General features: G+C 47.2%; 1 protein-coding gene across 2 annotated transcripts in view; it reads right to left on the bottom strand.

The window, feature by feature from the left end:
- Window positions 1-21,870, bottom strand: part of LARS2 (leucyl-tRNA synthetase 2, mitochondrial) — a 355,149-nt gene that overhangs the window by 105,138 nt on the left and 228,141 nt on the right. For both annotated transcript variants that reach the window (XM_082258151.1, XM_082258152.1), the window contains exons 10-11: window positions 15,585-15,689; window positions 1,329-1,444 (exon numbers count right to left, since the gene is read on the bottom strand). In XM_082258151.1, the coding sequence (XP_082114277.1) occupies window positions 1,329-1,444; window positions 15,585-15,689 (221 nt within the window). The remainder of the gene's footprint in view (window positions 1-1,328; window positions 1,445-15,584; window positions 15,690-21,870) is intronic.

The raw sequence follows: 21,870 nt of genomic DNA, 5'->3' as shown, positions 1-21,870 counted from the left end.
TCTTTTTTAATCCCTAGCAATAAATGTAAACTATTTACTCCCTTTTGGTCTGTTACCCCCTTGCCCAGCCCTTTAAGTGGATCTAAACATCGGGAGGCAGATGCAGGTTTTTAGATCTTGTGACTGCTGTGATTGGCTGTCATATCGACCACATGATCAGAACCTACTGATCGCAAGTATGCAGCTGGAGCTTCCCATGACATCTTAGTTACTGTGTTGGGTGCATCCTCTCAGCATAGAAAAGGCGTTTCTGATAGATGCATGTATGCAGCCACTCAGCGTTAAAACCCACCCACCCAAAGGCCACATATTTGCGTAAAGTAGGTAGGAACAGGTTAAATATACCATCAAAGGCATTTTGTTCTATTTGTTTGATAGGCACGGAAAAAGAAAATACCTGTGGATACTGCCAGAAATTTTGGAAGCTGATAATTCCTGTGCTCTCTGCTTGAACTGCACTCTATCAGTTTGCACTGTTCATAATTTTCCCTGCGAACTATAGCACGCTCTCCATGTTATTGGGAAAAGGAGAGGGGGGTGTAGTGTAGTCCTAACAAACTTCAGATCCTAGGGTGACATTTCATCTTCTCCACAGTTCAGGAACGGAAAGTTCGTTCTGTCACCCTAAAGCTGGCCAAATACAAAGTGAAGTTTGCCCTCCTGCATCACATACAATACTTTAACTGCAAAACCAAGATAGCTGGGAGACAAATTGTCAGCCATAAAGCACCTACATCCAATAAGATGCAGGGACTGTTTGGATAGTCTAACAGCAGCAGGTGCTGGCTGTCAGAATACAAATTTGCAGTGGGAGATCCATCCAGCCAACAGTGCGGTTTACTGTCAATAGAGAAATCTGTATGTTTGGCTTGCTTATTTGCAGGATCATTATGTAAAAATATAGGGAAAAATCTTGGGCAGAAAATGCAGCCACAACATCTGAATTCCAATTAAATTATGATTTTTTCTTAGTTTTTACATATAGAAAAAGAGGTCACATTTAATTTAAAATGTTTTACCCCCACTGCAAACTGTAGATTAACGTTTCCAGGCATGAAACTTTGAGCTGAGAGAAGGTTACTCTATGATCCACATTTGACAGCTAGCAATGTGTATGCTGCTTGCTGTCAGATCAGGATAAAACTGTCAGCTCAAGTCCACATTACAGATCGGGAATTAATCAGTGTGATTTCTGATCATGTCAACACGAGATTCCATTTATGGTGTAGTTACCATGCAGAGATAACAAGGCCAAATACAAATAATTACAAAAAACACCACCCATTGCATACTGTTAGCAAAATATGTTCCCAAAGTACCAGACTTACCCTTGCTGAGTTTATTATTCTTTCAGTGCCATCACTAAGATTTTCGGTAACCCTTGTATAAGTCAAACCCAACTTGTCTGCCAAGATGCCATCTTCCAAGTTTGTGCTTGGAATACCTATCAATACAAAACTCTGAGTTTCTAAAGCATACAATATTCAATTACCAGCTGAACAAAGAAAAATCATATCTGAAATGTCTCCTCTTACAGTGCTTGTCGTAAATAATAATGTCCTAAACCTGACAAGCAGTGACACGGTACAGGTTAATGCACTATGGACACAATTAGGACAAAAGAACGAATTTGCATCTTCATTCATTTTAGGGTTTTGTTTCTATACATAAATTCAGTTCTGGCCTTTACTTAATAATGGTGAAATCAAAAGTGCGGCACACCAATCTCTAGTAACTAATCACATTAGCTTTCACCTCAAATAAACAGAAATTCTATCACCTGAACATCTGCTATGAGCTACATTGTTTTTACTTTTAGAAAATAAACTTGGCAATAGTGCAAACTGCAGTAAAGTACAGCTGCCCATGAAAGTTATTTATCGGAACAACGAAGCTGTGTGCCGATTGGTTTGTAGGAATTACATTTTAAATACTGCTTTCTGCCTTATGAAATGATGGCTTTCAAGCCTTCTCTGTTTGGCTCATTTATTTATAAATCCTCTCTTTTCTGAGAGCGTAATTTACTTTTCTAGTTATTCTGTTTTGATAAATTACATAGCCAATTACTAAGTACAAAGCCTATTCATGAGTCCCAGCCTACAAAAAAGCTAACAATCTAAGAGGGTCAAATATAAGTGGAGGATGGTTTATATACCGCTTTCTTTTTGGGCTGTGGTAGGAAACCCCTTGCAAATAATGGGGGAAATAATTATTTGATTCCCTGCAGATTTTGTAAATTGGCCCACTTACAAAGAAATGAAGGGTCTATAATTTTATCATAGGTGTATTTTAAATGAAAGAGACAGAATTAAAACAAAAATCCAGTTAAAACACATGATACAAATTTTATAAATTGAGTTGCAGTTCAGTGAGTAAAATAAGTATTTGATCCCCAAGCAAAACATGACTAAGTACTTGCTGGAGAAACCTTTGTTGGCAAGCACAGAGGTTAGACATTTCTTGCAGTTGGTTACCAGGTTTGCATGCATCTCAGGAGAGATTTTGTTCCACTCTTCTTTGCAGCTATTCTCTCAATCCTTAAGATTTATTGGCTGTCACTTGTCAACTCAAAGTTTCAGCTCTCTCCATAATTTTTTTATAGAATTAAGGTCTGCAGACTGCCTAGGCCACTCCATGACCTTCATGTGCTTTTTCTTGAGCCTCTCCCTTGTTGCCTTGGCAGTATGTTTGGGTCATTGTCATGTTGGAAGACACATCCACAACCCATCTTTAGTGTTCTGGCTGAGGGAAAAAGGTTCTCATCCAAGATTTTAAAATACATAGCCCCATCCATGGGCCTCTCAATGCAACAAAGTCTGCCTGTACCTTTAGCAGAGAAACAGCCCCAAAGCATCATGTTTCCACCTCTGTGTCTGACTGTAGGGAAGGTGTTCTTAGGGTCATAGTCAGCATTTTTCTTCCTCCAAACGCGGCGAGTCGAGTGAATGCCAAAGAGCTCAATTTTTGTCTCATCTGACCACAGCACTTTCTCCCAATCCTTCCCCATGGTGGCGTATTGTGTTACCATTGGTTTGTTTGGTGACTGTGGTTCCAACTGCCTTGAGATCATTCACAAGGTCCTCTTATGTAGTTCTGGGCTGATCTCTCACTTTTCTCATGATCATCTTTACCCCATGAGGCGAAATCTTGCATGGAGGTCCAGACCGAGGGCGATTGATGTTATTTTATATTTCTTTCATTTGTAAATAATTGCTCCAATACTTGTCTCCTTCTCACCCAGCTTCTTGCGGATGGTCTTTAGTCTATTCTAGCCTTATGCTGATCTACAATCTTGTCTCTGATGTCCTTTGACAGCTCTTTGGTCTTGCCCATGATGTTGAGGTTTGAATGGAAGAAAGATTCTGTGGACAAGTGTTTTTTATACACATAACGAGTTGTCGTTAGGAGCACCTTCCTAAATTGACAGGACTCATCTGTGTACCACATGAGCACATACTGTACCCAGTCTGTGGGAGCCAGAATTATTGTTGGTTGGTAGGGGATTAAAACTGAATTTTTGTAAAATCTTACCGTAAAATTCCTTTCTCTGAGTCCTCCGACAGTCGCCGCCTCCTCTAAGTCATCACAATGGGGTATTGTCCACCTGTCCGTAGGACCAGCTAGGCATATAGACTTAGTCAAAAGACAAAAAGCATTAGCATATACACACCCACGGGGGCTGTCCCATCTGGCCAATACCCCCCCTGCATCACCACTCCCAACTCAGTTTGGTAGCATAGCAGTAGGTAATAAGAACCCCACAAAAGAGGGGCGGGGGCGGCGACTGTCGGAGGACTCAGAGAAAGGAATTTTACGGTAAGATTTTACAAAAATTCAGTTTTCTCTTACGTCCTCCGACAGTCGCCGCCTCCTCTAAGTCATCACAATGGGGATGTCCCAAAGCTGTATAGACATGAGGGGTGGGAGACGCAACCGTAGAAAAGGCAACGCAGTACCCACATCAGAGAAAGGAATCTTACATGCACTGTAAGAACCAACTGGGCAACAGAGAAAAAAAAAACAAGCTCAACAGGAGCAACAGCCCAGGAAAGCCAATGCCAACAGCCAGGGACCCAGAGAAAAAAACTCAAGGGTCCATCATGGCACAGCCGCACTGAGAACTTTGCGACCAAAAGAAGCATCATCTGATGCCAGAACATCTACTTTGTAGAACTTGGAAAAACGTGTGCACCGACGACCAAGTCGCCGCCTTGCACACCTGGGCCACCGAGGCCCGATGCCAATAGGTCCAGGAAGTACTCAAAAACCTGGTAGAGGGCGCCCTAACAGGGAAGGGCGGAACCCGTTCCATCAAGGCGTAAGCCTGGTCAATGGTCTGTCTGATCCACTTGGCAATCGTCGCTGCGGACGCAGCCATGCCCTTCTGAGGTCCCTCAGGAAGGACAAAGAGGGAATCCGTCTTCCGAAAAGACTCCGTAGACGACAGGTAAACCCTGATCGCCCTGACAACATCCAAGGAATGCAAGGCAATCTCCTTTGGATGTATTGTCTTCGAACAAAGAGAAGGTAGGACAGTGTCCTCATTAAGGTGATAATCCGAGAGCACCTTGAGAAGGAAGGATGGGAGTGGTCGCAAAACCACCTTATCCCTGTGAATTATCAAGGAAGGGGAGCGGCAAGACAACGCCGCCAGCTCCGACACTCTGCGAGCCGAAGCGATCGCCACAAGAAAAGCAACTTCCTTCGACAGCAGAGGCAACGACATCTCCCTGATATATTCAAAGGGAGCCTGCTGCAACGCGGACAGGACCAAGTTCAGGTCCCATGGAGGTAAAGGCTCCTTCCTGGGAGGAGCCAAATGTCGCCACACCTTGAATGAATGTGCGCACCAAGGAACGAGACGCCACAGGGCGTTGGAAAAGGACCGCCAGTGCTGACACCTGGCCCTTTATTGTGGCCAGCGCCAAGCGCTGATCCACTCCAGACTGGAGGAAAGCCAAGATTCTCGACCCCGAGTAAGAACGAGGGGAAAACCCCCTGGACTCACACCAGGTGAAGTAGGCCTTCCAGGTACGGTAATAGATCTTACCAGAGGAAGATTTCCTAGCCTTGATCAAGGTAGGAATAACCTCAGAGGATAGACCCTTGTCCTTCAAGACCTGGGTCTCAACAGCCAGGCCATTAAAGCCAGCGACTGTAAAACAGGATGGAAGATCGGACCTTGAGACAGGAGATCTTCCCGCAGAGGCAGGCGCCACGAAGGTGCCACTGCCAGGCGAACAATGTCGGCGTACCAGGACCGGCGAGGCCACGAGAATCACAATGTGCGGTTCCGAGGCCAATCTGCGAAGGAACCGGGATAGCAACTGAATCGGAGGAAAGGCGCACAGCAGACGATACTGATGCCAAGGGGCCACCAACGCATCCGAGGCATCCGCCAATGGATCGCGCGGTCCTGCCACGAAGCTTCCCACCTTTCGGTGTAGCCGGGATGCGAACAGATCCACATCTGGGGATCCCCAATTCGCACACAGCATCTGAAAGACCTCCGGGTGAAGGGACCATTCCCCCTGGTCCAGGGTCTGGCGGCTCAGATAGACGGCCTGCCAATTTTTCACACCCGGAATGTATCGCTCTTAGTTCCAGTACATTTATCGGGAGGGAGGATTCCTCCTCCGACCAAGTGCCCTGGGCAGATAGGATGCCCAGGACTCCACCCCAGCCCGACAGGCTGGCTTCCGTGGTAACCACTGTCCACACCACAGGGCGGAAGGACTTGCCTTCCGCCACCGACGGGGACTGGATCCACCACAGAAGAGTCAATCTGGTCCGGCGACTCAAGGAGACATCCAGATCCAAGGACTGAGGAAGTCTGTCCCACCTGGCCAGGACCTCCGTCTGGAGAGCCCGCGTGTGGAACAGGGCAAAGAGAATCGCCTCGAAGGTCGACACCATCAACCCCAGGCCCCGCATGCAGGTCCTGAGTGACGAGGACGGATTGTCCCCGAGGGACCTGAGTACGTCCCGCAAAGTCCGGAGCTGTCCTCCGGCAAGAATACCTTTGCCTGAGCAAAGTCCAGAACCATTCCCAGATAGGGAAGGCGAAGCGACGGAGACAACGCTGATTCCTGAATGTTGATGGTCCATCCGAACTCCTGGAGCGTCTGTACCATGATGGACAGATCGCGCACAAGGTCCTGGCTGGCTCTCAATCTCAGAAGCAGATCGTCCAGGTACCCCAGAACCGCAATGCCCTGGGCCCGTAGCAGGCCCAGGACCGGACCAACACCTTGGTAAACACCCTTTGTGCCGAAGCGAGACCGAAAGGTAATGCCACAAACTGGTAGTGGTCCTTTGCAATAGTAAACCAAAGGTACCGCTGATGACCCTCGAAAATGGGGACGTGCAGGTACGCATCCTTCAGATCTATCGAAGCCAGGAATTCTCCTGGCCTCAAGGAGGCCACAACCGAACGGAGAGACTCCATTCGAAACCTTCGAACTCGCACGAAGCGGTTCAGTGCTTTCAGGTCCAGAATAGGACGCACTTTGCCCACTTTCCTGGGCACAGTGAACAGATTTGAATAAAAACCCTGAAACCTGTCCCGATGAGGCACCGGGACAACCACTCCCTGAGCCAGCAGGTCCTGCACCGCCCGATGCAAATCCTGCAGACGCCCCGGAAGCAGATGGAGATTGGAGGGAAAGAATCTGTCTGCCGGCCTTGAAAGGAATTCGATCTTGCATCCTGATCGAACGATTTCCTGGACCCACCTGTCCGATATCCGGAGCAGCCAAGGTTTGGAGGAAACCGCGCAAACGTCCCCCCACCCCAGAAACGGGTGAGGGCGCCCATTCAGGCAGAGGCGGAGTGTCCCGCCGAGTCGGCATTGCCGGCTTTCTGCTTACCCGCCCAGGGCTTCCTCTGGTTGCCCTGGGCCTTGAAAGGCTTGCCCATGGATTGGTTCCGAAAGGCACAAAAGGACCCCTGATTAGACCTAGGCGCAGAACCCCGCTTGCCCCGGAAGGACTTGTTCTTCGGGTTCTGGGGCAGTATAGTGCTCTTGCCCCCCGTGGCGCCTTTTACCAGGGTATCCAACGCCTCGCCAAAAAGACGAGAGCCAACATAGGGAAAATCAGCAACAGTTCACCGTGAGGACTGGTCGGCCGACCAGCTCTTCAGCCACATCAGTCGCCGGTGAAGCACCGTGACACTCGAGAGGCGAGCCACCAAGGGGGCCTCATTTAAGGCTGCAACACACAGACACATGACTCCTTGGTGGACCTGATCCACCATTTCCAGTCGGGCATGCGGCACGTCATCAGACACCAGGTAGCTACGACGCACCTAGATCCAATCAGCTACCGCCTGAGCCACCATAACGGACGCGAAAACGGGTTTGAGCAACGAACCCGCCACCGTATAGGAATGGCGGGCTAGAGACTCCAACCGCCGGTCCGTGAGATCCCGGAAAACCGGAGTATCCTCCATAGGAACTAAGGTAGCCTTGTTCAGTACGGCCACAGTGTGATCTACCTGTGGAGGCACACACCAACGCGAGTTCGTAGCCGGCGCAAAAGGATAAAGCAATTTGAACCGACTAGGCACCACGAAACAGACGTTTTAACGTGCGCCACATATCATTAACAGTGTAATGAAAAGCAGCTGGGCAGGGAAAAACCTGCGCAGACTTGCGGGTTCTGCGCGTCCCAAAAAAGGACACAATGCCGGAGGATCGGGCTCACCCTCTAAATGCAAAGTTTCCTTTACAGAAAACAATTAACTCACCCATGGTCGCCCGTTCATCAGGGGACCCTGGGGAGGATGTGTCAACACCCTCAATGTCAGCCTCCCCCTCAGACCCCGGGGAGTCCAGGGATGAGCGGGACCCTGAAAAGGGCACGCTCGCAGCAGCAGCATCAGCCATATCCCCATCTGAATCAGAAGAGAGAGACAGCCTGGGCCGTTTTCTCGCAGCCCGTTCAGACATCAGCATTTCCACATTTGCCACTAAAGTCGCAACTACAGCAGCCAGATCAGGTCGCAGCGGGGCCACAGGAGAACTGGGGCCCCCCACCAAAGCTGGAGGAAAACGGAATTTTTGTAAAATCTTACCTGTAAAATTCCTTTCTCTGAGTCCTCCGACAGTCGCCGCCATCTTCATATTCGTCACAATGGGGTATTAGACTTTGCTCCGTAGGAGTAGCTAGGCAACAGAATATGTCAATATTAAAGCTTTTAACATATCCCCACCCCAGGGGGTGGTCCCCTCAGTCTATACCCTCCTGCTTCCTGTTTCCTGCTTCAGTTTCAGTGGAATAGCAGTAGAGTACCTAAACCCCAAAAGAGGGGCGGGGGCGACGACTGTCGGAGGACTCAGAGAAAGGAATTTTACAGGTAAGATTTTACAAATTACAAAATTCAGTTTTCTCTTACGTCCTCCGACAGTCGCCGCCATCTTCATATTCGTCACAATGGGGACGTCCCAAAGCAGTGCAAACATGAGGGGTGGGAAACGCAGCCGCGCCTAAAGGCAACGCAGTCTCCACATCAAAGAAGTAACCTTACCAAAGGAAGGAAACCAGCTGGGCAACACAAGAAAAAATTTGCTCAACGGGAGCAATAACCCAGGAAAAAAACAAATAACCCAGGGATACAAAGAAATCCCAAACAGCCCAAAGGACCAAAACCAGGGACCCTAAGGGACCGCCGCACTAAGAACCTTGCGGCCAAAGGAAGCATCTGCCGATGCTTGAACATCCACTCTGTGGAACAGAGTGAAGGTGTGCACGGTCGACCAAGTCGCCGCCCTACACACCTGGGCCACAGAAGCCCCATGACGACAGGCCCAAGAAGTACTCAGAGATCTGGTAGAGTGCGCCCTCACAGGCATAGGGGAAACTTTTCCCGCAAAGCATAGGCCTGTTCAACGGCCTGTTCAACGGCCTGTCTGAACCAATTGGCGATGGCAGAAGCTGACGCCGCTACGCCCTTCCGAGGACCTCCGGAAGGGCAAACAAAGAATCCGACTTGTGAAAAAATTCAGACGATTTTAGGTAAACCCTAATCGCCATGAACAGCATCCAAGGAGTGCAACACCACCTCCTCCGAATGTTTAGACTTTGCGCAAGGCGAAGGCAAGACAATGTCCTCATTGAGGTGAAATTCCGAAACCCTCTTCTGAAAAAAAGAAGGGTTAGGTCGCAAGACCACCATAACCAAGTGAGTGACCAGATACGGACAATGGCAGGACAAGCTGCCAGCTCCGACACTCTGCGAGCCGAAGTGATCGCCACCAAAAAAGGTGACCTTCTAGGACAACATAGACAACGAGATCTACCCGATACGTTCAAAAAGGACCATGTTGTAACACGGACAGAACAAGAATCCAGTCCCAAGGAGGCAGAGGCACCCTCCTAGGAGGGACCAGATGCCCCCGAACAAAAGTGCCAATCAAGGAGATAGATGCCATAGGACGTTGAAAAAAGAACGGCCATCGCAGACACCTGACCCTTGATCGTAGCCAGCGCCAAACGCTGTCAACACCCTTTCGAAGGAAGGACAACACCCCAGACACCGACCACGGGCGAGGTGAAGACCCCCTGAACTCACACCAGGCAAAATAGGCCTCCGAAATACGGTAAAAGACCTACCCCGGGGAAAAATTCCTCGCGTCGATCAAAGTGTGAATGACCTCAGGGGAGACACCCCTATCCCTCAGGACCTCGGTTTCAACAGCCAGGCCGGCAAAGCCAGCGACTGCAAGGCAGGATGAAATATCAGCCCTTGAGACCGGAGATCTTCCCGAAGAGGCAGACGCCACGGGGCGTCGACCGCCAAATGCACGAGGTCTGCGTACCAGGACCGGCGAGGCCAGTCCGGTGTCACAAGAATCACCGTGTTTTGGTTCCGAGACCAACCTGCGAAGGAACCTGGGCAGCAACTGAAACGGTGAAAACGCATACATCAGTCGGTACTGATGCCACGGAGCTACCAACGCGTCTGACGCGTCTGAGCGAGGATCGCGTGGCCTTGCCACGAACCTGTTCACCTTGCTGTTCAGACGAGACGCGAACAGGTCCACCTACGGAAGACCCCACGTTGCGCACAACATCTGGAGAACACCCGGACGGAGGGGCCATTCCCCCTGGTCCAGGGACTGGCGGCATCAGATAATCCGCCCGCCAGTTCTCCACCCCCGGAATGTGAACCGCCGATATCGCCGGGACATGCGTCTCGGCCCAAGACAGAATGTCGGCCACTTCCCGAGCCCTCTTGGTGCCACCTTGGCAAATGACGTAAGCCACCGCCGTGGCAATGTCCGTCTGCACCCGAACCGGACAGCCCTGCAGCCTGTCCGGCCAACGTTGAAGGCAGAGATTCATCGCACGCAATTCCAGAATGCTGACCGGAAGGGAGGATTCCGCCTCCGACCAAGTTCCCTGGGCGGACAGAACGCCCAGAACACCACCCCAGCCCGACAGGCTGGCATCCGTGGTGACCACCGTCCATGAGAGAGGACGAAAAGACTTGCCCCCCGACACCGTCGGGGACTGGAGCCACCACAGAAGATCCCTTCTGGTGCGATGGCCCAACGAAATCCGGATCCAGAGATTGCGGTCGCCCGTCCCACCTGGACAGGATCTCCGCTTGGAGACCCCGCGTGTGAAACTGGGCGAAGGGAATCGCCTCGAAAGCCGAGACCATCAATCCCAGACATCTCATGCGCGTCCGGAGTGACGAGCACGGAACGTCCCTGAGGGACCTGACTTCTCATGAAGAATCCTGAGTTTGTCGTCCGGTAGGAAGACCTTCGCCTGGACCGAGTCCAGAATCATTCCCAGGTAGGGAAGACGAATCGACGGACACAGCGTCGACTATGGAAAATCAATCGCCCAATCAAACTCCTGAGAGTCAGCATCGTGAAGGACAGGTCCTCCTCCAGACCCTGGCTGGTCGCAGACCGAACCAGAATAACTTCCAGATACCCCAGGACAGAGATGCCCTGGGCTCTCAACAAAGCCAGAAACCGGTGCAAGCACCTTGGCGAAAAAACCCGTGGAGCCGAAGCGAGACCAAAAGGTAACGTCATGAATTGGCAATGATCCTCCGCAATGGCAAATCGAAGTCACCTCTGGTGACCCTCGAAAAACGGGATGTGAAGGCACGCATCCTTCAAGTCGATGGAAGCCATGAATTCCCCCGGAACCAGGGCAGCCACCACCGACCGCAGGGATTCCATGCGGAACTTGCGAACCCGCACAAGCGGTTCAGAGCCTGTAAGTCCAGAATTGGACGTACCCTGCCCTCCTCCTTGGGCACAGTGAACAGATTGGAAGAGAACCCCCAAAATCTGTCCCGATGAGGCACCGGAACCACCTGAGGGAAAAAATATGCTCTCCGGCCGGGAGAGAAAACTCGATCTTGTAACCAGAACGAACGATTTCCTGAACCCACCTGTCCCGAACACGGGCCAACCAGGGTTGAAGAAAAAACCGAGCAAGCGTCCCCCCACCCCAGAACTGGGTGAGGGCGCCCCTTCAGGCCGCATTGTTATGGGCAGCGGATCCGGACTGGCCGGACCTATGCTTACCTGACCACGGCTTCTTTTGGGAGCCTTGGCCTATGAATGGTTTGCCCTTATAGGGCGACCGAAAGGCACGAAAGGACCCCTGAGAGGGCCGAAAAAAAGCATGCTTCATACCATGAGCAGCCATAGCCTGGTGGGATTGGGGCAGGAGCGTGCTCTCACCACCCATGACCCCCTTTATCAGTGCATCCAAGGATTCGCCAAAAAGGCGAGAGCCATCATAGGGCAGATTGGCTAAGGTCTTGCGCGAAGATTGGTCCACAGACCAACACTTCAACCAAACCAGGCGGCGAGACAATACCGCCACACTGTGTACACGTGCAGCCAACGGTACTATATCCAGGTCCGCATCACACAAATACATGACACCCTGATGGATTTGATCCACCAAATCCAAAGTCGCCGGTGAGGCTGAATCAGCCACCAGGACGCGCCTGAGTACCTGCGTCCAATTCGCGACAGCCTGGGCTGCCATAAGCGAAGCAAATAGAGCCTTTAGCATAGAACCCGTAATAGAGTAAGAATGACGGGCAAGAGACTCCAGCCTCCTGCCCGTAGCATCCCGGAACACCGGGGTATCCTCTGCAGGAATCGCAGTGGACCTATACAAAACCGCCACCGCGTGATCCACCTGAGGTGGCACACACCACCGCTCATCAGTAGCGGGCGTGACAGGACAACGCAGCTTGAACCTACTTGGTACAGCAAAAGGCTTGCGTATATTGCACCATTGTTTCTTAACAGTGCGCTGAAAATCATCAGTGCAGGGAAAGACCTGCGATGTCTTGTGTCTTTCTGCGTCCCATAAGCTGCCAGGGCAGCAGGAGGACATGGTTCAACCCGTAAACGCAGTGTTTGCTTGATAGAAGCAACCAATTCATCCATGAGTGCAAGCTCTTCAGGCGAGCCAGGGGGAGAATTATCCACCCCTTCTACCTCAGACTCCACCCCGGACCCCACAAGACCCAGGGAGGAACGGGACCCCGATAAGGAGACCCCAGCTATAGCAGCCCCATCACCAGCACCCTCTGATCAGAGGAGATTGAAAACTCTGGTTCGTTGTGTGGATTGAGCAGCCACAAGCATTAGCACCCGAGCAGCAAGATTAGAAACAACCGCAGCCAAATCCCCCCTTGGGGGGGAAAACAGCCCTTGGTCACCCACCAAGTGGTAGGAAATCCGTTTCCCTGAGAATCCTTTGCCCCAATGATAAGCCGGAAAGTAAAGGGTTAACTGCCCCTTAAACAAGCGCGGCGAGCGCTGCCCACCGCACACACACACTGGCACAACTTTTACCCCCACCGGGAGAAAAAGGCTCAACACAGGCAAGGATAAAGGGATAGGGAGGTAAAAACCTGTAGAGACCATCGCTGCTGCCTCGATCGGTGCACCCAGGGAGAGGAAGCGATGCAACACAGGGCGCTCCATGAAAGCCTATGGAAGGCTACAAGAAAATGGCCGCCCGCAGTGATACCATGCGGCCGGAGCGAGCGCTGCCAAAATGGCGCCGAAACCGCCGCTCCTCCACCTCAGCGAGGTGGACTAAACACAGCACAGCATGTAAAAACATGGCGGACCGTCGCAGCGGTCGCTGAAAGTGCCCCAAACATGATAATATCATGCCCCACAGCACACAGCCGTTCACACATACACAAACTGACACAGACAGTGCAGCACAGCCCCCCCTCCTTGCAGCCCACAGCATGCAGCCAGAGAGACAGGGATTTCAATAGTGTGAAACACAGGCAGGGTAACACAGTCCCAGACTGACACCCCCCCAACAGACAGGTCCCCACATAGATACACTTACCTCCTAATGGCGTGGGGAACCCGCACAGGCGAACAAGCCGCTGCGCATGAGGCAGGGAGAGTCGCATCCAGGACGCAAAAAAATCGGGGTTAAGAAACCGCACAGCATCCAGTGAGGTAGCCACCTCACCAATCATCCCTGCACCGAACAGGGATGGGTCGTTCACTGTGCCAGGAGCGTTACCTGGCTGAACGCTCGATGGCAGGCTGGGAAGCCACTGACCCACAACCTGCGACCAGGGGGATCAGCCCGAGACCCAGCCCGCACGAATCCTCTTCATCAGAAGAACTAACTAATGCTGACAAAAAGAACAGCTAAGTAAAGAGAGAGAAAAAACTCAAACAAAAATCAAAAAAGAAGATAAAGGCTGAGACAAAATTCCCCAGCATAGAGAGATCCAGCTACTCCTGACAAGCTAGACATTGAAACTGAAGCAGGAAACAGGAAGCAGGAGGGTATAGACTGAGGGGACCACCCCCTGGGGTGGGGATATGTTAAAAGCTTTAATATTGACATATTCTGTTGCCTAGCTACTCCTACGGAGCAAAGTCTAATACCCCATTGTGACGAATATGAAGATGGCGGCGACTGTCGGAGGACGTAAGAGAAACTTGTTTTCCTGAGAATCCATGGCTCAATACAGTAAAAAAATAAAAATGCAAAAAAAAAAATCAGTGTACTGTCCCCTTAAATAGCGCTGCGGAGTGCGCAGCCCACCGCTACTGTCACAGCAATGAAGACCCCCAAAGGAGAAAGAAAAACTGAGCCAGAAGCAATATGCAGAAGAAGACTGAGAGGGATACACTGCAGAGCCCGCAGATCGTTGCTACCTGTGCCTGTGCTGTCGCAGAGAAAAAAGGAAATGCTGTTGGGAGGGGCTGGCTATAAGCCAGACCTCAGGGAAAATGGCTGCCCCATAGGGAAGCATAGGAGGCTTCACTAAAATGGCCGCCGACATGCGGCCGAACCAATCGTTCTCCCGCCCCTAAAATGGCGGCGGATGGCGCCAAAAACGAGCGGTATACTCGCCCCAGAGGGGCCACACAGTGTGCATAGCAAAAAACATGATGGACCGCGCAAAATTTCGCCCGCAGCGGTCGCCGCACCAGACACACGGCTGTACCCCCAAACATGCACCTAAGGTGACACAGGGAAAGGGACCCCCAGCAATCAGACGTATCTGTACAAAAACGAACCCCGCAGGGATCGCACAGGGAGTCACACAGGCACAGACATGGGGACACACAGCAACACAGACTGCCACCCCAGACAGAGGCCCCACACAGAAAAGTACTTACCTGTACCCGATGGCGTGGGGAAGCCTCTATGCACGGATAAACCTCTGTCCTCATCTGACAGGGAGTGCCGTGAGCCAGGGACATGACGCTGCAGTACCGCAGACGAGTCCTGTGAAGTAGCCACCTCACGGCTGCATCCCTGCATCGAACAGGGATGGGTCGTTCTTAGTGCCAGGGCGAACCATAGCTGAATGCTCAATGGCAGGCTGGGGGTCCATCTGACCCTCAGTGCCCTGGAGAACCAGGGCGGCCAGTCCGAATCCCAGCACCGCATGATCCATCTTCATCCGAAGACTAAACTAACACTAAAGCTGACAAAATAAACAGCTAGTAAAGTGAGAGAAAAAAACTGACATTTTCAAAGAAAATCAAATAAAAGATCAGGAAGGCTGAGACTAAAGCCCCAGCACAAGGAGAGCCTAACTAGTCCTGATGCTAGGCAGATTAAAAACTGAGTTGGGAGTGGTGATGCAGGGGGGGTATTGGCCAGATGGGACAGCCCCCGTGGGTGTGTATATGCTAATGCTTTTTGTCTTTTGACTAAGTCTATATGCCTAGCTGGTCCTACGGACAGGTGGACAATACCCCATTGTGATGACTTAGAGGAGGCGGCGACTGTCGGAGGACGTAAGAGAAATACCTATTTTACTCACTGAACTGCAACTCAATTTTTAACATCTGTACCATGTGTTTTTTCTGGATTTTTGGTTGATATTCTGTCTCTATCATTTAAAATACATGATAAAAAATATAGACCCTTAATTTCTAATTTCTACATTTACACAATCTGCAGGGGAATAAATAAATATTTTCCCCACTGTATGTAGATATAGTGTTCCTTATAGGCAATAAACAAGTAGCTATGGAAGGAAAAAAAATATATATCTTTATCTTGTCAATTTATTAAAGTTTAACTTGAACTTACCAATTTTACTGTCTAGATAACCCTCAAATTCATTTTTCTCAGAGATGATAATTGGTAGCTCTTGCTTAGTAAACAAATTTATTGCAGATATACGAGTGAGGCAATCTGCGTTTAAAACACAAAGAGAAAAACTGAAAATACATACATTGATTCATCACATGAAAATGCAACATTTTTACATGCTTACTAGCTGTAGCATGATTCCTTCCTTGTCTATTTAACCATGTTATTAACGCATAAAGTAACAGGAATTTTCTACTGAACTGGTACTGTTCTTCATGTATCAGTGTCCAATAGCACAGTCTAACTGTCACTATACCACTGTACAATTACAACCCAAATTCCAAAAAAGTTAGGACACTGTAAAATCTACGTAAAAAGAGAATTTGCAAATCTGATAAATCCATATTTTATTCACAATAGAAAATAGAAAACCTTTCTAATGTTTAAACTGAGAAAATGTACCATTTTAAGAAATTGATGGCAGCAACACATCTCAAAGAAGTTTAAACTGGGATTATGACTGTACTACAGGAACATTGGCATCTATTCAATCAGGACAACACTATTAGACATTTTATTGATGCAAGTCCGCACATTATATTTAGGAGAAATCGTTCTGTCAAGGATATCTTTACGTTGAGTCATTTTGACAGAGCTCAAGGATCTGATCCCTGTGGAGTGATTATTGCCGCTACATATGCACCTGGAGGAATCCCAGGGTTATCGCATCCACTACTATCAAGCCCAAACATTTCACCAATTGTGAAACCAAGGGCACTGTTCATCTATTGACAGGTGGCTGTAATGCTTACTATGTGAGGAAAACTAAACGAAGGTTATAGCAACGTATTAAAGAACATTTGGACGATATTCGTGATAGTATACCCGTGAAAGCCCAATTGCGAGGCACTTTGAGAACTGTCACATGTGCAATTTTGGAACATAGGAATTTTGGCAATTGATAGGATACACCCCAATCCCAGAGGCAGTGATTTTGATAATGCCAACCTTCGCTCCGAGTCACGGTGGATCTTTACCTTAAGGCTGATGTTCCCCCTGGGTTAAACGGATATGTAAGCTATGCTCCTTTTCATTGATACTCTACTACCCAGATTTGTAGTATGTGCTTTTGAGGCAATTGTAGACTGTACACCTTTTGGTATAAATGAGATAAAAAATAATTATAGTTGTTTTTTTTCTCTCCTAATTTTGCTTCGGATGTGTTGTTGTTAGGTCTCATTTGGTCTTCTTTTTTGATTGTGTTATATAGAATGTAATTTTAAATTAAGTTACTATCCACGATTGGATAGTTGGTCATTTCTTGACCTAATAATAATAAAAGCCATTCTGGATTTGTATGTGTTTGTGTTCTTTGTTGTTCCTCCCTCCCTCTCCCCCGTCTTTTTGGCCCGTAATGTTATCGGGTGGAGTGGTGTTGCATCCGTGGCTGGCATTGCCTCTCGACGCAGTTTGTTGCTGGGGGTGAAGTGGGTTGGTCAGATTATTGGTTGTTGTCTGGGATAGGGCTGCACAGCAATAGGGAGGCCCACTGAGCCACTCTGGAACGCACTTTCAGATTTGGTTTGACATCACTTCCGCCATTTACACGGGATTGACGTAATTTACGCCACTGCATGGGACGGGCATTACTTCCGCCACTGTTAGGACTTAGATGTGTGAGATGGCAGCGCCCGTACTGACCATGAGACTGCGGTCACGGAGGTGGATAGTGATTATGATGCCACCGATATGCCCCGCCCCATACTATCAATAGGGCTTAATTTGATTATTTTTGGCTTGGTTTACAATTACTCTCTTATTATGGCCATCTGAGAGAGAGTCCACCCAACTAGAGGTGGCATGATTAGCTTATTTGATGTTTGGTTATTGGACAGTTAGCATATCAAGGTAAGGACTACATTACGAGCTTGATGGGTCTATGATAATATTGTTGGTGGCAGTGAGAGTTAAGCTGTTATAGACACCCCTGTCTCTGTCTTATAGTGATTATGCAACTTGAGACTGATGACCTATTTAGAGTGTGAACTCTTTCCCTGCATTTTTGATTTTCATTTCCTGCTAGCCGATTGCCTTGGCTTCTTTGATACAGGTCAGTATACTAGCATCCATTTATATTTGGTCTTGTATATTGTTGCTCCCCCTATGCATTTAATCAATATTATGGTGTTATTTGGGTAACTGAGTGGTGCTTTGCAATTGGTTGGTAGTATACTTTCTTTTCTGCTTCTGTATAGATAATTTATTTTGCTGATTGGCTTTTGATGCTGCCTTGTGTCAGCAAAGTGAAGTGTCAGTTACGGTCTCCTCCTAGCTGGAACACATCTAACGCATTGAGTTGAGGTATATTATTGTAAATTTTTAACTAATAATTTTTTTGTTTTTTTCCCCATTTTTTTTTACCAATGGATAGGAAGTTTTGAATATGCATGTGTGTATATGCTGAAACATATAATTGTCATTATTTTTTGTTTCTGTCCATGTATAGATTAAATGTTTGCGTTTAAACACAGATATGAAGCCCTGAAGAAGTGGTTCATCCCATGAAACATGGTGGCAATGTTTGTGTAATTCAATCAGTTTTTACATCACGTATGTTACTGTATGATCTCAGCTTGTATGACACATACATATCTGTCTAGTTTTATATATAGCATTTGGAGATTTTTAACTTTTTTTTCTCAGATATGTCAAACAGTATGTATTATATAAAAATATGTATTTTTAAACTTATACAAGAAATATTTGTGTGATATGCTATGGTATACCCTTGGGAACCAACATCTTAAAAGCCCAACTACTTTTTTCTCCCTCTATTTCTATGTTTTTCAGGCTGGTGCTTCCCAAGAGGTTTTTTGTCCTTTTGGACATAGTTGGATCTTACCGCTCACTACTTCACAAAGTTTAAACAAGGCCATGATTATTGGTGTAGAATTCCCTCTTCTTTTAACAACGCTCTGTAAACATCTGGGAACTGAGTAGACCAGTTGCTGGAGTTTTGGAAGAGGAATGTTGTCCCATTTTTGCCTGATATAGAATTTTAGCTGCTCAACAGTCCTGGGTCTTCTTTGATGTATTTTTTATTTCAAGATGGGCCAAATATTTTCAGTTGGTGAAAGGTCTGCACTGCAGGCAGTCCGGTTAGGCATACAGTCCACTACATGCTTCACTTCAAGGGCAACTATTGCTGTGGTGGCACCAGTTGTCCTTGCTGTAAGCATGTTATTAAGAGCAATGTTGTTCCCTGCTATTCGAATGAATGAGAACATAAAATAAAGTCATTTTTACATTATAACACCAAATATGTAGTGTACATTATCACTTGTAAAATATGTCATCTGCAGTACATAGGACCCACAACTAGGCATCTAAGGGATAGATTTTATGGACATTTGTTTAGTATTGAGAAGCATCAATGCACCAGTGTTGCATGTAATTTTAATTGTCATCGTGATGGGGACAATTCAATCGTGGGGGTGCAAATCCTAGAGAAAGTCAACGTACCCAAGAGAGGGGAGGGTGTGTTCTGACTTTTCTGTAAAAGGGAAGTCTTTTGGGTTTTTCAGTTTAAGACACGTATACCATATAATTAAAATTTTTAATGGGATACAACACATTTTTATGACTATATTAGTGACTGGTTTCCTTCCTGCCCTATGCACTTCTGTCTGCTTTTCTACGCAACAAGCTATGGTCTATATGTTATGAGTTTTACATTGCGTTACACTAGGCTTTACATTGGGTTTGACTTTAGTGATATTTCCATACCTGCCTTGCCCCCAATTTCAACTCTAGTAGTTATAGGTATGTATAGGTATGTATAGTGCCTTGAAAAAGTATTCATACCCCTTGAAATTTTCCACATTTTGTCATGTTACAACCAAAAACGCAAATGTATTCTATTGGGATATTATGTGATAGACCAACACAAAGTGGCACACAATTATGAAGTGGAAGGAAATTGATAAATGGTTTTCAATATATTTTACAAATAAATATCAGAAAGGTGTAGCGTGCATTTGTATTCAGCCCCCTTTAACTTTGCTACCCCAAAATCTAGTGGAACCAATTGCCTTCAGAAGTCACCTAATTAGCAAATAGAGTCCACCTGTGTGTAATTTAATCTCAGTATAAATACAGCTGTTCTGTAAAGCTTTTAGAGGTTTGTTAGAGAACCTTAGTAAACAAACAGCATCATGAAAGCCAAGGAACACACCAGACATGTCAGGGATAAAGTTGTGGAGAAGTTTAAAGCAGGGTTAGGTTATTAAAAAATATACCAAGCTTTGAACATCTGAAAATGGAAAGAGTATGGCACAACTGCAAACCTACCAAGACATGTCCATCCACCTAAACGGACAGGCTGGCAAGGAGAGCATTAATCAGAGAAGCAGAATTTTTTTTTATATGTATTGTATTCAACTACAGGTAAAATAAATAAGCCCACCTGCTCATCCTATCTTACCTGTCCACCACCGTTACAAAAATGATATCCAACATCTAAGCCCATCAATAAGGGCTGCATAAACAATTTACAATATAAATGATAATTTGATAAACAAAATTCATTTTAAAGATGTACATATGGCTAACCATCTAGGAAGGCGGCAAAGCCTAATTGTTCGTTCAACCCAGGTTTTTTTCATGCATTTAGATTAAAGATCCAGCGACATTCACGCTGTAGGATCACTTTGTCAACTTGTCCCCCCCCGTGGGTGTGGGTGGATCTGTTCCAATGCAAAGAATTTCAAATCTTAAAACGTATAGCCATGAGCCTGTTCAAAATGTCGAGCTATGGGGCTTTCCAAGTCCCCCCGTTTGCGTAGCTAATATGATCACGTTACTTTTCCCTAAATCAACGTTTTGACCTGCCAACATAAAGTGCTGGGCACGTGCATCTCATTAAATAAACTACACCCATGTTTGGCATGATACAAAATGTCTAGGGGAAAACCTCTTGCCATTCGGTAGTGATTGCTGAGGTTTATCCGCTATATATGAACAATAACCATAGTTTCCACATGGGAAAGTACCCAGCGGAAGTCTATAGCGGGAACATTCCTCTTGCCCCTAGAATAATGGCTAGCAGTCACCAAGTCTTTGATTGATTGGTTACATTTGTATGTAGCATTGGGTCTTGAATCAACAAATTCAGTCAGTACCTTGTCTTCCACTTAGATGTGCCAATGCTTCAACAGGATTTTTCTTATTTGTTCTGATTGCGCATTAAACTTTGTAATTATTCTAGTTTTATTAAAAGTTGTATCTTTTTCTCCCTGAAACAAAAGCAGATCACGAGGGCTACCCTTGGCTATTTTATATGCCTGTTTTATACTCTTTTTGCTGTAACATCTCTGTGAAAAACTTTTCTGGAAGTCTTGTGCCTGTTGTTCATCATCGGAAACAATTTCTGCGAATCCTGCAGTATTGTCCCATAGGTATTCCCTGAATTACATGTTTGGGATGTCCACTATTAGCATGCAATAGGGAATTTGTTGATGTTGGCTTTCTATACAAGGTGGTAGCTAAGATGGAATTAGGTCCCCTGTATATCTCAAGATCCAAAAAAATTATTTTTGATCATCAAATGTGAATGTGAACTGTACAATAAAGATGTTCCTATTGAGCTCATGAACAAACTCCCTCAAAAGATCACCAGGGCCAGACCATAGAATAAAAAATGTCATCGATGTATCTTCGCCACATATTCACGTGGATGAGATATTGAGACATAGATTCTGAGGAGAAAAGCCAGTGTTCCCACCCCCCAGGTACAGGTTGGCGTACGATGGGGCACATTTGGTACCCATCACCACTCCCTGCACCTGTAGGTAGTGGGTACCATCGAAAACAAAAACATTGTGTGTTAAGATGAAGTATAGCAAATCCAAAACAAACTTGTTTAAACTTCTCTGTTCCAATCCTATTTCATTTAGAAAATGTCCATAGTTTCAATGCCCTGTTTATGTGTTTTGCTTTTAGGAAAAAACTTTAAATTTTGGTCTCATCTGATCAGAGCACTTTCTTCCACATGTCTGCTGTGTCCCCCACATAGCTTCTCGCAAACTGCAAACGGAACTTCTTATGACTTTCTTTCAACAATGGCTTCTTCTTGCCACTCTTCCATAAAGGCCAGATTTGTGGAGTGCATGACGAATAGTTGTCCTGTGGACATATTCTCCCACCTGAGCTGTGGATTCCTGCAGCTCCACCAGATTTACCATGGGCCTCTTGGCTGCTTCATGTACAGATATGGCTTCTTCTT

Source organism: Pelophylax lessonae, assembly GCF_965119305.1.
Source record: "Pelophylax lessonae genome assembly, chromosome: 5".
NCBI classification, from domain to species: domain Eukaryota; kingdom Metazoa; phylum Chordata; class Amphibia; order Anura; family Ranidae; genus Pelophylax; species Pelophylax lessonae.
This window is presented reverse-complemented; position numbering and strand designations above follow the sequence as displayed.